This window comes from Haplochromis burtoni, unplaced genomic scaffold, assembly GCF_018398535.1.
Source record: "Haplochromis burtoni strain Fernald_Lab_line unplaced genomic scaffold, NCSU_Asbu1 Contig_219, whole genome shotgun sequence".
Taxonomy (NCBI): Eukaryota; Metazoa; Chordata; class Actinopteri; order Cichliformes; family Cichlidae; genus Haplochromis; species Haplochromis burtoni.
Window position 1 is genome coordinate 595,718 of NW_024582580.1, and position 22,675 is coordinate 618,392.

A 22,675-nucleotide genomic window follows, 5' to 3' on the forward strand; every position below is an offset into this window, starting at 1 on the left:
CTGGTTTTCATTTACCCAGAGCTGTCTATGCATGGAAAATTCCCCCTTAAAATCACAGGTTCCACACTATGCTGTGATGCAGATTGTTTGGAATATATATATATATGTGTGTGTATACATATATATATATATATATATATAATATATATATTTTAATGGTTAAATATATAATAAATAAATTATGAATTAATATATATATATATATATATATATATATATATATATATATATATATATATATATATATATATATATATATATATATATATATATACTTATATATATATATATATATATATATATATATACATATATATATATATATATACATATATATATATATATATATATATATATATATAAACATATATATATATATATATATATATATACACTATATATATACACAATATATATATATATATAAATATATATATAAATATATATAATATACATATATATAAACATATATACATTACACATATATAACATATATGATTTTACAGTCTACACCCTTGCTATATAGTTTCTTCCTTTATGAGAAATGTCCTCTGCATGTAAATCACAGTCTACTTTTAAATGGGAAAGCTTTTCAGTTTTTGCAAAAATACATCCCAAATTTTAGAACAAAACAAACAGCTTCCTGTTTGAGGCACTACATACGACCGTGGCACACACCTTAGTCTCATATTATTTTCTTTATCTTTTTAAGAAGTGTATTGGGTGTGGGATTATTCGTGCATTAGATTGGCTGGTGTTCACTGACTCCTCAGAGCAGGTGCAAATTATGGGCTTTGCTTTCACGAAGCTGTGAGGCTCCCGAGTCCTGCCCCATCATTGGTGCCGTGGACTGTGAAGTGGCACCTTATTGGCTACGAGACAAAGCACGCTGATTGGTTTGGGAGGCTGTGACACTGAAGCCAAATCCTTTAAATGCACGGCAAAGACTTTGTCTATCAATGAAGTAGTAAAAGGAGGGGACATTTGTGGAGGAGGAGAAGGGAAAGGTTTTCAGTAGAAGCCTTTGGGAGAGTGTTTGCTTTGGCTGGGTTCCCTGCTTTTATTTACTGAATTCCAGAGGTGACCAATACAGAAAAGAAATAAGAAAAAATGAAGTTCATCATTGGCATAGGAGGGTAAGTCTTTTATATATATATAGATGTTTATTTATGGAAATTGAGAGAAAATAAAACTAAGTGGCACCCATTTCAGAGTGACCAACGGTGGGAAGACCACTCTGACAAATAGACTACTAAAGACATTACCCAACTGTTGTGTGGTGCATCAGGATGACTTTTTCAAGGTAAGATGCATGAAAGTATTTTATTTTTTTCACATTTGAAGTAAACTTGAAAGCTAAAGTAATAATTTAATGTCATTAAAGTTGAGTTAGTGCAAGGCATTTTTATTTTTCATATGTCATTCGCTGCTTTAAAATTTGTCCTTGAAGACATTTTGTGCTCAGAAATAAACCCTCAGTCTGACCTGCAGATGTCCTGTCATGGCAGTAGTCTAGTAATGCATTTGGCTGATTGTCTCCTGGACAGCTAATGAAAGGGCTGAGCGTCCCCACTTAAAGTCAGACTTAAACCTCACTTCGAGTAAAAGAAGCCAGAAGGTCTTACATCTACCACACCCATCTTTACATGATCCACTCACAGTCAGTAAAGGATGACTGACGTCGAAAGCCTTTTTCTTAAACTTTCCCCTTAAATGTTTTTAAGCCTTTTGAAGACAAATCAGAATCTCTATTTCGCAGACTCAAGATATTCCATCTCAAAGCATGTTTCACTATCAAGATGAGGCGACAACAAGCGTTAGTACCTTTCAGAATAGTTTTAAGATTTGATGAAAAAATTGTCAGATTTTCTAAGCCTAAGGTTGGGAAGCGAATTCAGCCACATCGAAAGCCGTCACCGTGTGTTCACTTTTGGTGGAGACGAGTCCTTGACTTGTCCTGTCCAGGTGTGATCAGTTCCGACTGGTTACTAGGTTGCAGCAATGTTTTATTGGTGACTGTTATTTCAGAAACCCGATCAAATAGAAGTCGGGGAGGACGGCTTTAGACAGTGGGATGGTAAGAATGGATTTCGCGTAAGAAAACCATGCAGTAATGTACTCTTTCTTTCCTGCACATTTCTGTAGTTTGGTAACCAATCAATCCTAAACTTTGTGATGTTCAATCAAATATTCTGTGGATGCTAGAGACATTCACTAACCATGACTAATGTGTGTTAAAGCACATTGGTGAGGAGCGTTGGTTTCGTGTGTGGTAAAACGTGCTCTTCTCTTTTCTCTACTTGTTCTGTATCAGTGATCACCGCTCTGGACATGGAGGCTATGATCAACACTGTCAAAGGCTGGCAGGAGAACCCCGTCAAGTTTGCCCGCTCACACGGCGTGAGCCTGTCACCTGAAGCCGAAGAAGCCGGCTCTGAGGAGAAGGGGATCCACATTCTCATCGTGGAGGGGTTCCTCATCTACAACTACAAGTGGGCTTCCCAGGACCTTACTCATTTTTTCTAAACTGTGACCTTCTGACCTCTAAAGCTTTTGAGTAATCTGACCTCTGCTTTCTCCGCAGGCCTCTTATTGATGTCTATGACAAATGTTTCTACATTTCCATTCCTTATGAGGAGTGCAAAAGGAGGAGAAGGTAACAAGCTCCTGCAGTGACTTTACCAGAATCCCCTTAAGAGCTGGACACCACAGCACAGCCTTTAATAACACAACAACCCCACACTGATCTCTTTTTCTCTGCAGTACAAGGACATACACGGTCCCTGACCCAGCCGGCCTGTTCGATGGCCACGTCTGGCCCATGTACTTGAAACACAGGAAAGAGATGGAGGACAACTGCGACAGAATAGGTTTGTAAAGCAAGTGCTTTTCCTCTTGAAATATAAATGAGACTCTGCATCCCCGCATTCATCCATAAGCCTATCCACAGATCTAAAAAACCTATTTAACCACCAACCAGTGAGCAGAAATGCTCTCATACTCCTTTCATTTCTGTGCAGAGTACCTTGATGGGAGGACTTCAAAGGAAGAGATTTACAACAAAGTGTATGAAACCATTAACAACTCCCTTCTAAACAGCTTATAGGTAAATAAAAAAAAATCAAATCTTGGACATTTTCACTGACAGATCAGTAAAATCATTTGATTCAGTGTGGCTAACTTTGCTTTTCTCTCTCTCTCCTTACAGCAGAACGGGTCTAACAGCGGATTTGTGTATAAACTTGTAAATATAGAAATCTGAGTAAATGTATAACATCCGTTCAGTAGCTCTAAGCCTGATTTGTAAATAGATAATCATGTAAGATATGAAGAACTAATGGCAGAAGTGCTGCGTTTTGTATAATCCTCTGTAACTGTTGTTTTTCTAACAAAGATAAGCCACCTCTGGACCGCCCAGTGTTTAAACACCAGTAACTTTGGTCTTGCTGTATTTAAAAAAAAAACAAAAACAAAGTCTCACTGTTTGGAAGGATTTTTGTCTCCTGATTTAAAACCCCACTGAAACCACTTCATGTTTCCTGTTTTTCTTCCTTCTGTATCTCATGAAACAAACACACATCCGCGTAGTTCCTCTTTTGAGGCACAAACCTAACATCTGGCTGCACTTGAATGAGCCTTCTTATCATATAGATAAGATTTAGTGCTCCACAATAGTAGGAGTGGCTGATTCCCCTTTGAAAGACAGGAATTGAAATGTTTCAGGGAAAAGTTATTTATTAGACCTGCCTCCTTTTTTTCTCAAAACTTCTGATAAAGCAATATATTAAATGTACTTGGAGCATTCATGCATTTGAGAACATGGTGAACAAACATATATAATATGATAAACTCAGTCATACTCATTAAAGGTCTTTTACTTTTAATCGTCTATTTGTGTAACTAAGCTGAATGATTTGTCCCACACACGTTGCTCATTTTTCATAGTGTGTATAATTTTGGTGATTAATGTAGAAAATAATAATTAACACAGAGAAGTCCTTCAGACATTCTCGGGTTTATTCAGAGTCATTCTGATCCTCATTCAGAGAAACCTGCACACCATCTTCTTCTACTGCTTATAACAAGAAATGCTTTATGTAGTCTTGGAGAGAAGAAGCGGCAGCTTCAACCAGTGAGTACTTAACAAGACACAGTGTCTCCCTCTAAGGCTCTTGTGAAATTAACAGCGTGATATTTCTGTAAGCTCTGATGGGGAAATGATTTTCTCGCTTACATCTACTCTTAGAGGTCACAGCCCACCAGGAGGTCGTGCTAAAGCTTTAGCACTGGGAGGTAGGCTGGTTGAAAACTTCAATATGCTTCCCAGAGGTGTTCAACACCCCATCCAGCAACATTACACGACCTCTCTATCACCTATTCTGTAACACTCCTACAGAAATAAAGGAGCAAATCTTTCATTTTTGGCATCAGCTTCATCAAGCAGCAGTGTCTGCACTTCTTCAAAGTCCTTTAGAGTCACCCACATAGCACAATCCCCGGCCTCAGCCGACAGAAACAAGGGGAGACATTGAGCAATGCATTTTCACTTTTATTAATATTTTAATATCAAGCACCAAAATGAATTATATGGTTACAATAAGGGGTTTTAATTACTCCAGCTGATGACAATCATTTTTAAACCATTAAATGGACAATTTCTGCTGTAAGGGGCCAGTGACAACAATAGCAATACTCAGTTTAATAGCTCAGTGTTGGATAAAGGTTTTGGTCATAAAAGTTTACTCATACTGTACATTACTGTGAGAAAAGTCCAGCCAGCTCTGTCCCTGGACTTGGCAGATCCACAGAGGGTGTGTCGGGGAGAGTTCAGGGTCTTGTGATTCGTTTCTTGGAGTCTTCACATGCCAGCGTTGGCCTGCAGCAGGGGGTAGCTGCTCTGTTAGTTTATATTTAGGCTAAGTGCCTGAGGTGTCAGGGGAATAGATTTAGCATGCCTACAGAAATCACTTATTGCCACACACCCACTCGAGGCTCCGCAGCCCAGTCTGACTCAGGGGCTATCTGCCTTCATGCAACCGCCCAGTAAGGTGAGAACCTCGATACGTGGCATGTGCTCCCACGTCACCCCAACGCCATGGAAACCCCCAAATAAAGAGCCGGGGTGTCCATATTAGGGTGGAGAGGCAGTGACACAGGAGATGACTGGCTGTCACAAGCTCAGCAGAGCCTCTGTATGAGAGAACGAGGACCCCTGAGGTATGTGAACAGTTGTGGTTTCACCAGTGAATGAATGACAGGAAAATTTATGGTGGCTCACTGAGACAAACATGTATGAACAACTGAATCAGTTGTGGTCTATCATATGACTTACACATGTAACAATAAGCGGGGATTAAAACATTTCAAATATTTTCAAATAACTTTTAAGCTGCTTTAAATTAATAAACCCACCTCCATACTTACTTACGGATCCCACAAGGTTGAATTGTAGGTGATAAACAAACACATTTTTGTGCTTTATTATAAAATATTAAATGTTTAATTGGAGATCTTCAACTGATTTGTCATTTTTGGAATAGCCGATAACATGAAGAACTGCAGACACAGCAAGTATTAAAGGGTAATGTTAAATATCTCTATGAAAAGATGATGAATTAATAAAGATTTAGGCTTTTGTGCTGAAAGTGCATGTTAGCTTAATCTGCATGACTTCTTCTGCCAGTCAAACACATGACTGACCATAATAGAGTCATATGCGTATTTTGGTCTTAGGCCAAAATACACACATGACTGTATTCTGGTCCTGTCCTCCATCAGTATGTGTGTTATTGACAGCAACTATTAGAAACTCGACCCACCTGATACCAACAAATGATCCTGGCAGCAGAAGATAATTAACTCAAGTGAGGAGGAAAAACAGTTGTGTAAAAGAAAGCTTCGCAGGACTTTATGCAGTTGTGTGAAAAACGAACCATACCCTGTTATTCAGTCACTCGTAGAACCAACTTTAACAACAATAACTTGAAGTAAAACTTCATTAACTTGAAGTACTGACTTTCTGTTTATCTGAATTTTGGTTCACTGTTCTTTGCTTCAGTTCATTGAGGTTTGCAGGTATTTGTTTATGCACAGGTCCCATCACAGCATGTCAGTCAGGTTGAGGTCTGGATTTTAACCAGGCCATTGTAACCCCTTATTTCCTCTCTTTTTCATCCATCCTGTTGTAGATTTTATGCTGTGCTTGGGAGTTTCAGTCAGTCTTAGCTGTGAGACAGACACCTGCACATTGACTCTAGAATACTTTGGTATACAGAAGACTTCATGGTCGACTCATTTACTGCAAGATGCCCCGGTCATGTGACTGCAATACAAGCTGAAATCATCAACCCCTGCTCTGCTTGGTTTTTGCCAAACATGGTGCTTTGCATTTTGCCCAAGCATCTCCGATGTTGTCTCATCTGCCCAAAGGACATCGTCCCAGAATTCTTGTGGTTTGTTCAGATGCAACTTTGAAATCTAAACTGTTGTGCCATATTCATTTTAGAGAGAAGACGCTTTCACCTAGAAAATCCTCCAAACAAACAACAGCTGTTCACTCTTTTTCTAATTTTTCCATTGTGAACTTTAACATTTGACATGCTAACTGAAGCCTGTAGAGTCTGAGTTCTTGTTCTTTGGGGTTTTATGGCTTGTAATGAATTTGTTGGGATGTCCACTCCTGAGAAAAATGTCCACTGCCAAACCTTTGCTTTCATAGAGGTGCTCAGAGTTCCTGAGGAATATTAATCGAGTGCATTTGATTAGCAGCACCTGGCTGCTAATTACCCTCTTAATTCCTATGGAAGAAGTAAGTACACTTAGTTGTTGTTTTTTTTGACACGACTGCACTGAATCCCGTGAAAACAATCTTTTTTCACATGATTGTACACTCCATGAATTAATGACTGACAGTTGCTATTAGAAACTGCACAATTAGTGCAAATTGACCCTCCCAGCAGAGGAGCACTCCACCTACTCAGGAGCAGACACATTGTTTAGTTAACATAAACAGGCTAAAATTCAATAGTTTAGTCTTTAATACTTAACATGTACCACACAAGAGTGATTTAATGTAGTTTTGGATTTTCATTGACTTGCTCATTGTTAATTATTTGAAACAATACACCACATGGCTGATCGTTTATTTTTACAAGTAAACACAAGATTCATTTATTAATATGTTTTTTAAAAATGTGATTTGATCATCGAACATAAAAATGTATAACAGCGCTCAACCTTTAGGTACTTTGGTATACTACAGTGAGGTTTTGGAAACTTTTCTTAAACTTACAGAAGTTTCAGCACCAAGTTAAAAAACATGCTCATCATATAGATTAGCCCATAATAAATCAATATATATTATATATGTATTAGATATAAGGCATGTATATTATTTATTGGCTGTAATGTTGCAGCTTGTTTTTGCTGCTTTTATAGAGTTTTGTTTAATTTATTACAACACATCACACTGAATATTTTAACAAATGATCCAAATGTGGAAAATTATTCACATCTTAAGTTTTAAATGAAACAAAGTTGAGTGAAACTGTAAAAATGGAACCACTCAGTAAAGTAAAAGGACTCTGACAAGCTTAACCTTGAAAACACAAAGTTTTTGGCCCGGGGTCACATTAAGGCAGTTTTTAATAGGTTACATATCAAAAGTTCACCAGACAAATCGCCACGTGTGAATGAATGAATGAAAACGTGACGATGGACGCAGCAGCATGTGTCTCACTGATGAAATGTGAGGAGCGCTGACGGGCTGATTTGTGCCAAGGGTTAATCGAAGATAAGCAAGAAGCGTTTCACAAGAAAGCTGACGCTCTGCCGCTCCGACAGCCTATAATTAATCTTCCACTAGACATTGAAGCATTTTATTTCAGGTTACACTAAAAAAGGAACTTGTTTTATTTAAAGCTTTTTGCTTTAACAGGCATTAAACATCCACATGAGCGCAGAACCCAAAACAGTTTACTAGCAAATGTCAGTTTTTCAAGCACTTTTTTTTTCAGTATCTCACCTGTATTGTCTCCCCATGATCTGTGGTAAACCCTCTGGATCTATCATTATACTCCTCAGAGTGGCAGTGTGAGGCCTCAGGGGAAAGCAACAGGTATATTCCATGTAGGGGAAGTTTCTTGTGGTAAAACCATTTTAAGACCATCATCTTCCTTAACAAGAAGCAAAGCTGTGAGCAGCCCTGGATACCTAGATTCACGGGATAAGATATATTCAGTGTAAAAGAATTAGTCACCCGGGGAAGGATCTGCTGCTGCTGCTGTAGGTGTACCATAAAAACAACCAGAAACTGTTTATTTTTATTTCCAAGCACTCCCAATTCACAGTCACAGATTAGTTTTTGTGGCAGCATTTGTCGTGATTTGTTTACTTTCAGTTCAGACACACAAGAAAGACTTAATTCAACATTAATACTTACTGGCTACATTTTGTGGGTTACTTGTCCTGCTCGGGAAGTCTTGTGCCAAACCAGTGCCGAGGATCTGCGTCTCTTATAAATCTAGATGCAGGGGCGGTACCAGACTTTGGAAGAGAGAAGGTTTCTCCAGCTAAGAATAGAAAAGCATGAAGGCTCACCATCTCAATGCCCTTTTTGGCAGAGGAAAGATACTGCGACACTTCAGCAGCACTTCTCCATATGTCAGTGTCTTTTAACCTGTCCGTGACCCATATCTAACTCATACCTTACCTGAAAAAAAGATCCTGCTGATGTTAATCAAACTCTCAGCTAATTTTCAGGTTTAAAACTTAAGACACGCAGTAAAAGAAAGTATCAAAGTATATTTGTTTGTCACAATGAAGTATTATCTGTATTTATGTCCCTGTTCTTTTTTTAAAAAAATGCTTTTTCTTTATTGTGTGAAAGTACTGTGCTCTCCCTTTTTCTGTCACAATATTACAAAAAACAATAAAGTTCTAATATTGGGTAGACATAAAGGAACTTCTTGTGAGCCAAAAACTCCACACCTTCTGTTTGCATGGGATAGCCAATCAGAAAACGTCTGGCTTAAAGGGAACTAACACAGCAGCACAAACGTCCATTATAAGATTTGTATGTCTGTTGCTTTTGTTGTGCTTTTTCTTGTTTTTGGTTCTCTAATTTCTTCCCACTTTCTGTGTTGCTGAGTGGTTTTTCTTACTGTAGTTTAAAAAATAGGGAGCATGAAACGGGACTTATGTAATCATTTTAATATATTGGACTTGTCTGGAACAAGACAGTGTTTCGTTATTGTGCATAGTCACTGCGTCTTGTAATTGCTGGTGTTTAAGACAGCTGTTGAGCTCCTAATAGCAGACTGATGTTTTTCTTTCAGTACTTACTACAGATCCTCTCACAAGGTTCATACTGTTATAGCAGTTCATACAATGTGATTGGGACATACTAGCTCATCGTAACAATCTTAACATTGTGCCTTGAGCTTTGACCTGCTTACCTTCAGGCTCTGCTGTTGTGTAGCTGGCAGAGAGCATCGTGGGGCAGAAAGTCCAGAGCAGCAGTGGGAGACGCCAGCATTTCTGGCACACTTAATTTTAAAAAAAGGTATAATAGTATACACCAAACGTGTGTTTAAGCTTGAACCCAAGCAGCTTGTGTGTCGAACACAGCTACTATCAGGTCCAACTGCAGCCTTGCAGACCCATCGAGCCAACTTCACACTGTTACACAACACTCCGCTCCATCTTAAACCTAACTTTAACCCCTTGCGATAAAATCCCCACCTCACTTCATTCAAATACCATGTGGTGCAGTTTCAGCTAAATATACATGATACTGTTCTGCTCCAGATAAGGGCGAATGAACTGTATTTTGTTTTTAAAGAGTGGGTTAAAAATTTGTAAAGACAGATCATATATCAAATAAAACAGAAAAGATGCAAAATATATTTATATTATGTAGAATTGAAATCTGTAATCAGATTAAACATAACAGCTTGCTTGTATTATTTATTTGGTAATATATTGATTTTTTTTTTTTTTTTTTTTTTTTTTTTTTTTTTTTTTGTGTGTGTCCAGTTTGGATCTTTAGCCATCAGAATTGTTGTCTTAAGGCCAAGAAAGATGCCAAGCGGATTTATTTTACCAAGTGGATCATCATGGCCTTGCCATATTGGTCCATTTGATTGACCTTTATTATAATTATGAATTTATTTTATTTTCAGTTGCTACAAACGGGACAGACATGACTGGGGGATAGGACAGGAAGAAAGAATGAAAGAAAGAGAGGGAGAGAAAGAAAACCAAAGGGGAGAAGAGACGGTGAGAAGGGGGGGAAGAGGTAATATATTGATTTAAAAAAAAGGGTATAGCTGAACAATGAAGGCACTGACCATTGTTAGGCTTTGAAAAGAAATCCCCAAAGAAACACCTTTGAGCATAACAAACAGAAGCGTGTTTAAAACCTGTGCAGCTAGCCTTAAAAAAGAGTTATAGTCATAAATGACAAAAGAAAAGATGGACATATTTTATGGGAACGGGCTCCCTCCGTGATAGCTGTTAGGGCACTGCAAACTGGGATGGTCTGATACAGATGCAAAGTGCCACCTTGTGGTCAATAAGACTATTTACGCAATGTAAAGTTTTTCCAGATTGTTGCATGTCTTCATGTTTCATTTGAAACTGTCAGCTGTTATCGTTGTTTTGTTGTTGTTGTTTTGTTCGTTTGTTTGTTTTTTAGCTTGATAAACTGGTCGTGCGTGACTTTTTAACTCCATATAAAGATATCTTTAGCTTTTTCGCAACGTGTCAAATAACAAGGAGTGATATTGAAATAAAAAAGTAAGTTCTGCTCAACAAAAAATATTACTTAAACACAACAACTCATATCCTTTTGTGTTCTTTAGTGTTCCCTGAGCTTTACCAGCTCGAGGTGATGCATTTGGCTGAGTTAAGTTAACACCCTTGCGTGAAATTTACTCAGCAAACGTACTTGTCTAACCGCACGTAACCACAGCAAGGGATGGGTTAAATTCTTTAGAAGCTTGACTTAGTGAAAGTAACTGGACTGAATTCGACAAACGAGCCGGGAAAAAGGATTCAGCCCTCCTCTCCTCTCCATCTCTCAGTCCTCCTGAGAAGTGCTATGTTGTTTTGTGTCAGAGCTGAAACTGGAAGCGCACTGCCGATTTTAATCCATTCTCCACGAAGCTTCAACGTCTGCGCGCGCAAACTTACGTGATGTTTGTTAACTTACACGTGGGCTTTAATTTATTAAGTTTAATTGCCATGGCTAAACGATCACTTTTATTTTTATATATTTTCCAAGGACTACTCCCCCTCAGCTTTGGGCAGCAGCGCACGGTTGGCCCCTGGCGGCACCGGATTCAATGGGAGAACAACGGGCAGGTTTACAGTTTAATGAGCACTGGGCTGGAGTACCAGGCTCCGTATCGGTCCACCAGCCAGTCCAGGGTTTACGTGAGCAGTCGGAGGGATGGTACTGGGAGCCAGATGTCTGGAGCGCGCAGAAGAATGACGCTTGTGAGAACCGGACCAAATGACTCCAGACAGTTCAGGACTGATAACAGTGCACAGTCGGGACTTCTCACACCTGGATACGATGTTAGACCGTATGCGCCCGTGAATCGTCATGCGTCAGGGTTCAGACAGCGACTTGAACGCCCTACAGCAGCAGTTGTAAGACATCCAGGCGCACGCCATTTTAATGGTGAATTCATCAGAACCACGAACGCCTCTTCACCGGGGAGTTCAACAGATTCTTCTGGCGGTAATGGAGGTTCTGTCACTGTGGATAATACCGCACTACATACTAGAATAGGTGAATCCGGACCTGGTGCGCAAAACCAACAGTTACGCGCGGGGCCGGAGGTGACGCCTGTCTCCAGGCAACCTGCTCAGACTGATCGCTTCATCTCAGCACACCCGTCAGGTCTGGAAAATGAGTCCGAGGCACCGGCTGTATTTCCTGCACTTACTGAGGAAAACAGCAATGGAGAGGACATGGTCAATGACGACCCTCGAAACCCGCTTAAAAACCACAGGAATTCTGTTTTCTACAACATGTATCCGACCAGAGGGAGGTCAGCGGCCCGCACCCTCCGTCCGCCTGGCACAGGGTACGGCACAGGATATTTCCAAAACGGTAGGTCAAGTGTTCCATTTATATAATATTAGAGAAGTCAGATTATGTAGATCAGGGGTGTCAGACATAAGGCCTCTGTCTGGCCCACGGGACGGTGTAAAGGATAGTTCAGATTTTGAACTTTTAAGAGTAATTTATTAAGTTTTACAGTTTTTGCTATTGATCCATTCATACTACATAAAAGTACATTTTCTGTGAATTAATGAAAACTTTATATTCTAAATTTATGATAACAAGACAGAGCCTTTACACCTTAATAGTTTCGTTTCACTGATCAGGCCCACTTCACATGAACGTCCACGATGTAAAATGAGTTTGACATCCCTGATATTTGTTAGCTGTTCTTCAAATTTTATATTTCATATAGTTAGCCAAATGGATAGATTTGCAATGTAAATTATTAAAATTAAGAGTGGATTAAGAAACTGTGTCTGTGATCAATATTTTAAAATAATACAATTCCAGCAAGCAAAACCTGTTTTAGTGTTAATTTGGCCACTACTTTAAAACAGCTTTATATCCATTATTTGGCATGAATATTACTGGCTTTACATTCATGTAACGGTTCTATGGACACATAAAAACACTGTTATATTTAAAATCATCTGCTTGTTTGATTATTTAAGGACAATTTTCATAACTTTATGTCTCACCTTAAACAAAAAGCCAAGGAGCGAGAGAGAAAAAAAGTCTTATTTGGCTTTTGGAGCTGTAAGGAATGTGAAACATGTTAAATTATGCCAACAAACACAAAGCAGCTTACATTTTCAGGGTGTCTATTTCTGTGGATTATTCTCAGCCTGAATAAATTGGGAACATTAAGATGTCAGGAGGAAAAAAAAAAAAAAAAAAACTTGGACTGTCCATTTAATCTCCTCCCAACAGGACTGCCAGACCTTGTGCCAGACCCATATGCCATCCAAGCAGGTACCTATGTCCAGCGCATGCAGATGTACGCGCTTCGCTGTGCGGCTGAGGAGAACTGTCTGGCCAGGTAATCTGAGGTGCCAGAAGTGATTCACTTCTTCAGTATGAACAGAGCAGCACGTAGACACTGAGGCAGACACGCATACTTATGTCCTTTGTTTTGTTTTTTCTTAGTGGGGATCCGTTTTACGTACTTAAGAACAACCTTTAGTTGTTTTAGGGTTGCATTCAATTATGCCAGTGTAAGCTGTTAAGCATGCTGGGATAACTGTTTTGTTAAGCGAGTTACAAAAGCATTTGATCATATTACGTAGCAATGATTGTCCAACATGACTGTCCAACATCATGTCCTGCCAAGACATAAATGTTCTGGTTTGGTTTTCCCAAAAGCATTAAGCACAATGGAACAAACCCTTTGCGCTCTGTTACTTTTAAGAAAACTAGACCTGGGAGCTCAGCCAGTAGCACTTTTCCAATGCAGCTTACGCCTTTTTCTCCTGTGATTCATCCAAGATCGGCTTATGGACCCACTGTGCGAGACATCAACTTCAGAGTCCTCCTGCGGTTTCCACAGAAAGTGAAGAACCAAGGCACCGCTGACTTCCTCCCTTTCAAGCCCAGATATCAGTGGGACTGGCACAGCTGTCACCAGTGAGTTTGATGACTCCTAAATCCTTTTTCTTAAAAAAAATTTTTTTAAAAGGGATTAGCCATTCAGATATGACAAACTAGGAAGAACACCAAACCCTCAAAATTCACTTAAGACAATAAAATTGCGGGTTTTTTAGACATTCTTGAGCCATAACAAAATATCCGCTATTGATTCTTTTCCATCTGTTTTGCAACCACAGACACTACCACAGCATGGACGCCTTCAGCAACTACGATCTGCTGGATGTTATCACAGGACGTAAAGTGGCAGAGGGACACAAGGCCAGTTTCTGTCTGGAGGACACGAACTGTGATCCTGGATTCAGGCGACGCTACGCCTGTACAGCTCATACGCAGGTAACACACCATCATCTGTTATGTGATATAACGCTGCACGGATTGATATCTGTTTTACACGAGAGCTGAGGAAAAAGATAAAGAAAGAAGATGCTCAGTTCAGTTAGGTTTAATTTTATTTAAAACATTCATCCACCTATTTGTTTTCTGAGTCGGAATGCTTGCGGATTTACAACAGTTCTCGCAAGATTTCATAGCCCAACTTCATTTGAGGGCGGTGTGGAGATAAAGTCTTTTTTAATAGGAAGAACCCTCCATAACTTTGTGGGATAGGTCAGCAGTAGACATGCAAAGTCTTAAGATCTTTGTGAAGTGAAGTTTTAAAGTTGAGATGCATCATTCCCGATCTGGTAAAAAGAGATACTTTTACATGCACTTAAATTAAAATGTAAAGCTACTGCTATCGCTGACCTATGCACCTCAGGTGAAGCATGGAGGCTGAAGTCTAATTTGCTTCAGGCTATTTCCTGGGTGTTGTTCCCCCACTCTCTGCTCTCTGAACTACCCTGTAAAGTAAAGACTAAAACAGCAGTAGAGACTTGCTATATATCAACTATCACCACCTTTGTGCCAAACTCAAGCAGTATTTGACTAAATAAACACATTTTTTTGCATTGGACTCTCCAGGATTCTGGTATATTTGAGGTCTTCAAGTTCATGGTGAGATCAGCTCAATCAGACAAGCCGGGTGTAAAATGATTTATTACAGCAGCAGAAAAATATACTCTCCCTGCAAATCTGTTACATGTAAAAGCCTGAAAGTGATGAGTAATGCAGGAATTATGGCTTCACGTATCTGTGAAACATCCATCCAAAGCTCTAACTTCACACAATTCAGCCAGCACAGAGACTACACAGACACATTTATGCGAAGTCCTCCAGAAAACCAACGGCTTGCAGCCCAAAGATGATGTCGCTAACCGTAGAAAGCTGACTGGCTAAATAAACTGAAGGAGAAACAAGAAAAAACCCATCATGGATAAATATAAATAAATAAAATAAAATAATAGATAAAAACTAGACTTTTGGAAAAAAAAATAGCAGACTGAAATGATTTTGCGAACTTGGAAAACTAACTGCAATAAAATATGTAAATGTAGAGAAAACATCATTAGTTTTAGTATCTGTTACTTTGATTAATGCCTGAAGAGGCATTGATGGGCATTTACTGAAGCTCTGAATGTCTACAAGACTATGAGTCAGTATTTGTATTGCATTGATTTTCCTAAATATGCAATGAAAATTAAAAAACAAAACTAGAACTATGACTGAAATTAATAAAAACTAAACTAAAACTAAAATTTTACTAACTAAAATGAAATATGAAAACTCACTCTGTAAAGAAACTGAAAAAAACCCCATATCAAATCGAAATTAAAATAAAAAACAAATTAAAAAACTACAGTAACTCCGGTACAGACACATTCTTTGTATACTATGAGTGCATCAGGCCCAACAGCAAAAACATGTAAAGTAGCTCACCGGTTCCTCTACAGAGTTTTGACCCTGCCCCCTGACAATGTGGATCTGTAAAGCTGTGCACAGCACTTACACACTTCCGGGACACTACTGATACTTAAATATGCACAGGCAGATTTTAAGGAAGTGGAAGGAGCAGCAGTGCAGGACAGAGATTGCAAATTATGAAGCTTAAACAAACCACCAAATTGGGAGGGTGATGTGAGGAAAGTGAGACATGTCACGTGTGTCTGAAGCAATGCTGCTTGAGTTGACTGAACTGGCTCGCAGGCTTCTCGCCATTTATTTCACAAAGCTCCTTCACAGCCACAGACGACATTAAACAGCTGTGTTCACAGCCACTCACCATGATGAGTAAATATACTTGAGCTGTAAAATCAGTGGAGACCCACTTTAAATAGCAAATAAGAGCTAAACAAGAAAAGTAAGAATGAGTAGGACTTTTTAAAGTAGTTCAATAGGAAAACAACTGCAAGTGTTCATTTGCATTATTCTGAAGGCTCAGATACTTTTATGAAGAGCTTTAGGAGAAAATACGAGTCTTTATTGAGGTAAAAGTGAGTCTGATGTGCAGGTGATGAATCCATCAGACAAAAGCACGAGGAGTAGACTAAACCAGATACCAGGAAACAGAACTGGGTAGAAAACACAAGGCAGCGCTCATTAAGAGCATGCTGGAAAGCAAAGTGCACACTAAGACAGTCTGGAAGGGAAAAAAGGGAAGACATACAGCTTAAATACACAGGGAAGACAGTTAGAGGCAGTGGGACGCATTAGGGCGGAGCACGCAATCAAACAGGAGAAACGGGAGGAGGTATTTGAAATGAGAGGCTGAGTAATAAAATAACACACAGAGAAAAAAAGAAAAATATGTAACAATGGAAAAAAGTTCATAAGCTATTCAGCAGACTTCTGATCCTTCTGTTTAGTTTATCACATTAGAAATAAAGATGCTTTTGTGTTTTTTGTCTTTTGCAAATCCTCCAAATCCACTTCAGAGAAATGTTTTTCTAACTAGAACATTTATTCCAATAAAACTAAACATCCTGTTGCCACAGGAATATTTATCGTATCTTTTGTGTGAGCTCTGTGATTCTGACTCTATATAATGTTTAAGGTTAATGCTTTCTTATGACAGATATGCGTGCGCCTGTTCAAGTTATAAAACCTCACTGAGGTGACTGTGTTTTGTAGGGTCTGAGCCCAGGTTGCCATGACATCTACGCTGCCAACATCGACTGTCAGTGGATTGACATCACTGATGTGCCTCCAGGAAACTACATCTTGAAGGTGTGTCACATGTTCGTTCTCTGTATGTGTATTTCACAACACAGAAATAAATGTTTATAACCTCCTGCTACAGAATTTATTCATGATTTATGTATTTTTTTTGTCAGGTTACAGTCAATCCCAATTTCCACATCCTGGAGTCAGACTTCAACAACAACGTAGTGAGATGTGATATTACTTACACAGGCGTTTATGTTCAGACACGCAACTGTCGAATAACGAGGTATTATAAGAGGGTTTCTCTGAGCATGATCGTAGCATAGATTCGAGTGAAAAACAATGCTTTTTAGAGGGCTCAGTGCAGTCCTGTGAAAAACCAAGTCCACCCTGTTTTCATAAGAATTAGGAAGGTAAGTAGCAGCTAAAGTGCTGCTAATCGAATAGATTTGATTAACTGATCAACAGCAAGTGTGAGTAAGCAGAAGCTTTGTCAGTTTGTTGGTCTGTGTTAACCCAGTGCCACAATCTTCCTAGGAGTTGACATCTCAGCAAATTCAAGGTCAGACTGCAATTCTCAGAGAAACAGCAAAAAAACAGATGGCTGCATCTCCGACTCTACAGGCCACACTTAGCATTTAAAAGATTAAAGTTCACAACACCACTTTGAAAAAAGATTGAACATGGTTTATTTGGAAGGGCTAACAGGAGAAAGTCTCTTCTTTCTTAAACAAAGAAGAAGAAGAAGAAGAAGAAACCAAAAAGAAAAAAAGATGAAAGCACATCTTAGGTTTGTATCTGAGGTTTTCACAGGACTGCACTCGTACTGCAAACACTTTCCTGTGACTGTAGGCTGTGTTTTTGTACTCTGGACATTTTAAACACCACATTCCCTTTATTGAACTGGAATGAATGATTCATTTGGTAAATATTTCAGATTTAGTCAACACGAGATGTCTCTTTATATATGTTATCCAAATTAGTTTAAATTAGTGGTTCCAAAAATCTGGGACATTTCCCAGAAATGTTTTAGTGAAAACCATCAGGTTGTTGCATCAAAGCTGTATCAAATATATTTTATTCTAATTCCTAATGCTTAATGATTTTCTCTTTATCTGTTTTCAGGGGTTGAAATATTAATTTTTCTGGAAACCTGCAGAAGTTTGGCAGTAAGACCCCGTCTGTACTGCACAGGCTCAACAACATCAGTGAAAAAAGGTTTATGCAGTTGGTAAAATGTTGTATTGTAATGGTGAGCTGCATTCCTGCTATGAAGTCTTGGGGTTGCATTTATTCAGAATAAATGCAAAATTAGTTTACACAAACTTTGTATATGGAACTAGTGATGTCATCAGAATTACTTGATTGTGTAGTTCTAGAAATGTGCTACGATTGGTTACAAATTATGTTTTGGTTTGTTTTTCTTAACAAATACAAGTACTGTTCGTAGACACGTTTCTTCCTTTAAGTGCTACTTACTCGCTTGAAATGTGTGTATTGTTTGTCATTTGATGTCGTTGTTAATGTTTTTTTCTGATTTTTGTTACTATTATGTGCACATTATTAACATCTAGAGTTTTATTTAACCTTATAACATCCACTCTTTTGGGGAAACTCTTTTAGGGATAAGGTTTAATGTTGCTCATTGTCAGCTCCATAATTTGTTCTTCCTCTCTACTAGAGGAGTTTTGTGTGATTACCAGTTCAAAACAAGGTCCCCTGGTTTTCAGCAGTGATTGGCTGCCCTTCCTTAAACATCACGTTGGATCGGGCTGGTCTGCTCACACCCAGAGCCTGATATATTAGCGCGACCATATTAGGGGAAAAAAGCTGACCACGCATTTAGAGCAGTCTGATGCCTGATCTTGTGGATCACAGGGAGTACAGTACTTCCACATACAGTGACATTATTATTTGAAACTTTGATCATATGAATATCAACCCCTTTAAAACTGTACATGAGATATGATCAAATGCTCTGCAAATCAGGCTTGAAAAACCATGGCAACCAAAACACTAAAGTTGACGCTTCAGAGCCAACAGGCAAAGTAGTGATGTTTTATAACGTCTGTCGTCGTCCTGTAGACAACTTAGGATGTTACTGTAGAACTCCATGTTGATAGTCTGGTCATGACGGGTGAATTCATGGAACACCCTCCAAACCCCCTCCAAAAACTCCTCGTCACACTCCTGACCTGAAGTGTCGCCATCGGGCTTGGAAACTTAGGATGCTTCAACTGAAAACTGCTGGGTCATAGCTGGAGGTCCAATTCTAATTACCAGCAAGTACCACCAAGGAAGTCGGTCTTCAATTTAAAATTAAATCAGGTATGTTTTTGTGTTTGTTTGTTTTGTTATTTTAGGATAGTGTTCCTGGAGCTTTTTGACCATACCTTGTATATAAGAAAAAATAAGAAAAAGGTTAGCTCCTCTTATAATAGAGGAGCTACATTAGTTATAATAGAAGGTCCAAACACATGTATGAAACCACATCTTAAAGGTTACTGATAGAATCTGAAACCTGCTTATTAGCCTGTGGCTCAGAGACAACCTAAACATAACCCTAAACAGATCACCATCCAATCTGGTGGATGTTAAGAGGTTTTTACATAAAAGATATTCTAGATCGTCGCTACTGTCAACAATTCTCATGGAAAAACATCTAAACCAAAACTGAGAAGAAGATCCACAACACATGGTGGAAGGTTTTACAAAGACAAAGAGAAGTTGTATTCTCCAATAGGTCACTACAAAACACCCCATGGGTTAAAGCAGCCCATTTTTAGTCCCAGGACTGAGCTCTTACTGGGTGACTATTGTGTAGTGTGATCCTGGCCTTCTATAGGATCACACTGCATATGTATAATATATGTGGCTTTAAAAAAAAAACATAATTTTCTAAAACTGCAGCACACTAAGTAAGCGAACACTACTCAAACAGCAGTATTTATGGCAGCGGATAGTGACTCCAGTAAAAATAAACCACAGCATCCATGTTGATGATAAAAGAAGAAATAAGTCAGCCGGTTAAAGAGTGTGACTCAGAATATTTTTCAGTGGAGCTCTTGGGAGCAGATGAATAACATGCATCAGGTTTTGAATAAACACAGACAAAGCCTAGTAGAAATCCTTCATTTTGATCTTTTCAGGGGATCTGTTGACAACAGGAAACAAACAAAACCACATCCAGCTCATCCTTTAACTTGGACATATTAGAAAACTGCAAATACTCGTTTTATGTTAAATTGTCAAGGATGTATGTTATGAGTATGTTTCTACAAGTGTGTGTTAGTGTATAACTGAGTGAATGGAAATGTTCACATGATAAAACAGTGTTGAAAATATAGTCTGATGTGTTGATGCATTACATTACAAATCAAAGTTTCATGTTAGAAAATGCCAAAATATGTTTGGATTTTTTTTCAAGATTGTCTGTTGATTTACTATATGAAAAGTAGTATAAATTATACTTTTGACAGTTTCAGATCTTACATCACAGTTGGACAACAGCTGTGATGTAAGATCTGAGATAACTCATAAGCACACTGCAGGATTAAAGCAGTTTCTATCCTCAGTGTGTGGCCTCAGAGACAAACAGGCCTGCAGGCAGACGCTGGCGGCATGTTTGCTGACAGACCTCTGTGAAGACACAAGATCTTCTGCATCCTTGCCATATCTACTAAAACACAGTCAGAGCATGATGAATGGAGGCCTTTTCCAATTCTCTTCTTCGATGCATATTTTAAAAAAGGGTTGTAAAATCCTTCTTGGCTCAGAATTCACCACATTTTGGTTTGACTCACATGCACGGGGGCTTGTCCGGGATGAGGTGTTTTTAATAGCTCTGGGATATTTTGTCTGAGTGGGAGGATTGACACATCACGCCAGGGAGGATGTCCAGCGTGTTGCTGAACTTTTTTTTTTTTTTCTAAAGGCAACTGTGTTTTTGCAGCAAGCAGTAGACGGTTTCAAACAGCAATGAGTGACGGAAGAAAAAAAAAGCAAACCTGCTCCAATCACGTTCGCTTTGAGTGGATGATGGTTTGTCTGATTCAAAGATGTTTTTACTTACTCGTGCAGGTTTTGTACATTATGAAGTGGTTTTGAGTGATGCACTGGAAAACAGGCCCCAGACAATGTATGCGCCGTTAAATGCACAGATGTTGGGTATTTGCAACGGAACAGAGCTCAGCCTCGGCTTAAAAAAGAAGCGAACCGGGGAGATTAGACACAATTGAAATGGTTTGGAAGTTGCCAAGGTGCTTCCCTGCCAGAATAGATTGTCTATGTTATTGAAAGTGTCTGGAAAAAATCCCCCCTGCTCCTATTAAGTCGACTCCATTTCAGTCTGTCCAGGAATTTTGGAGACAATATTTACAGACTGTGACTATTTCAGCAGAGGATATCTGCAGCAGAGATTTAAAAGTCTCAGCATGCTCACAGACAAAAATAAATGAAGACTAAGAGTCCGTGGCCATGGTTGTATTAAGTGCAGGGGTTCAAAGTCTCACAATCTGATTTACATTGTTCATTTATTCAGGCATATTCTTTACCACAGCATAATTTTAGTGTTGGTGATAGCACTGCATTAACAGTGAATGTATTTTAAATTGTATTTTTTAAAGTAATGTCTGTATTTTTATAACAAAAAGGCCATCTAACTTGTGCTACAACTGGAAATGTCAAGGATGATAGATGATAACACTTGAACTGATAACTGATATGAAACTGAATTGCTAGAGGTGTTGGATAAAAAACACATTAGAATCATCTTAACCCAGATTTCATCTTCTTAATATTTCACAAGGTATTTTGCTAAAAACATAATGTCAAAATCACTGTGAAATCTGAGGTGGGGAAAAGCAAAAATCCACAAACAAGATGAAAGTATCTCTGCCTTTGAACACATTTTCTACTATTATTACTAAATTATTTCACTAGTAGTATTTTATTATATTTAAAATTGACTAATGAATACACTAATGTTTGAAAGGGTCATTTTTGTTTTAAGGGTTTATGATAAAAGGTTGACCTGTGATATCACAAAACTGTCTACACTGTTTGTGACACTATTATACATTAACTGATGTATAATCAGCATGGAAGATTTATGAGGTTAAAGTCTACACTATCATTAAAGTAAACAAATGTATGTATTTATCTTCATATTTCACCACTGAAGTTAACATTTGAGTTTTGCCCATTTGTAGGTCAGGCTAACTTTACCATCTCTGAAGTTAAGATGTTAACCTTTAACTCTGTCAGATTTCCGCTGGTCTTTTTGGCCCAGCATGTCATTTTAATCATGTCATGCTGCAGAGAAGACAGTGGCTGTTTGCTCAGCTGTGTAGCTTCACACCAACATCTGGACAGAGTCTTGAGTTAGGCTTACACAAGCCTGACGAAGCCAAAGGAAAAAAAGAAAAGAAAAAAAAGGAGTTTGGCACTACTTTTCATTCAGGCTCAGCAAATATAATCAAGCGTACAGGTAGGTTAGGTGTGGAAGGGACCGGTCTGCCATGTGCCTGCAGCCTGCTGTGGCAAGGAGAGACATTTTCCGGATGCATCTGCACGTAGGTGGACAGTGTTTGGAGACGTTACTAAGGGCAGGGTTTGGTATTTGAAGGTCATATTTCAACAAAGCGGGGCCATGTGAGAGTCGGCAGGGACGTAACTGAGGAACGTGCTGAGCCTAAAGAGAGCATCGTGGCAGGTTGGTTTAGGCACAGGGCAGAGAAATTCCTCAGCAGCTCTGTCATCCTGCCGAGATCGAGAACAGAGCTGAGGTCAGCTGAAGACCAGCAAGGGTGTGCAGGGTAGACGCACTGGGATACTTCCTCTTACTTCCTTGGGGGTGGGACGGTTACACAACCAGCAGACACACTGTAGTAAATTTGGCCAATGAAAACTACA

At 38.9% G+C, this 22,675-nt stretch overlaps 2 protein-coding genes and 1 long non-coding RNA gene across 4 annotated transcripts; 2 read left to right on the top strand and 1 right to left on the bottom strand.

Moving 5' to 3' along the window:
- The first annotated feature begins 926 nt into the window (after positions 1 to 926).
- LOC102295085 (nicotinamide riboside kinase 2) lies at positions 927 to 3,528 on the top strand. 2 transcript variants are annotated; one of them, XM_005936657.3, is made up of 8 exons: positions 927 to 1,136; positions 1,213 to 1,303; positions 2,029 to 2,077; positions 2,315 to 2,492; positions 2,585 to 2,656; positions 2,764 to 2,870; positions 3,021 to 3,106; positions 3,209 to 3,528. In XM_005936657.3, the coding sequence occupies exons 1-7, from the start codon at positions 1,111 to 1,113 to the stop codon at positions 3,104 to 3,106; spliced, it is 609 nt and encodes a 202-aa protein (XP_005936719.1). In that variant the 5' UTR covers positions 927 to 1,110; the 3' UTR covers positions 3,209 to 3,528. The 2 variants fall into 2 exon arrangements, with proteins under 2 accessions (XP_005936719.1, XP_042082523.1); XM_042226589.1 differs by lacking the exon at positions 2,029 to 2,077.
- A 59-nt stretch (positions 3,529 to 3,587) lies between these two features.
- LOC102295402 lies at positions 3,588 to 8,642 on the bottom strand. The gene is made up of 3 exons (XR_316721.3): positions 8,441 to 8,642; positions 8,024 to 8,211; positions 3,588 to 4,876 (listed from the first exon to the last, which is right to left on the bottom strand). It is a non-coding gene; the product is annotated as an uncharacterized LOC102295402 (long non-coding RNA).
- Positions 8,643 to 11,035: 2,393 nt separating this feature from the next.
- Positions 11,036 to 21,004, top strand: LOC102294107 (protein-lysine 6-oxidase). Its single transcript, XM_005936653.3, has 7 exons — positions 11,036 to 12,121; positions 13,007 to 13,115; positions 13,562 to 13,699; positions 13,900 to 14,056; positions 16,730 to 16,825; positions 16,933 to 17,048; positions 17,888 to 21,004. The coding sequence occupies exons 1-7, from the start codon at positions 11,197 to 11,199 to the stop codon at positions 17,892 to 17,894; spliced, it is 1,548 nt and encodes a 515-aa protein (XP_005936715.1). The 5' UTR covers positions 11,036 to 11,196; the 3' UTR covers positions 17,895 to 21,004.
- Positions 21,005 to 22,675: the final 1,671 nt, after the last annotated feature.

Bases quoted from the DNA above. Each gene is read 5' to 3' on its own strand.
- LOC102294107 (XM_005936653.3), top strand. From the start codon at position 11,197: ATGTTTGTTAACTTACACGTGGGCTTTAATTTATTAAGTTTAATTGCC. The intron at 12,122-13,006 runs GTAGGTCAAGTG...TCCTCCCAACAG, and splicing joins CACAGGATATTTCCAAAACG to GACTGCCAGACCTTGTGCCA. The intron at 13,700-13,899 runs GTGAGTTTGATG...TTGCAACCACAG, and splicing joins GACTGGCACAGCTGTCACCA to ACACTACCACAGCATGGACG.
- LOC102295085 (XM_005936657.3), top strand. From the start codon at position 1,111: ATGAAGTTCATCATTGGCATAGGAGG. The intron at 2,493-2,584 runs GTGGGCTTCCCA...CTTTCTCCGCAG, and splicing joins TTCCTCATCTACAACTACAA to GCCTCTTATTGATGTCTATG. The intron at 2,871-3,020 runs GTTTGTAAAGCA...ATTTCTGTGCAG, and splicing joins GGACAACTGCGACAGAATAG to AGTACCTTGATGGGAGGACT.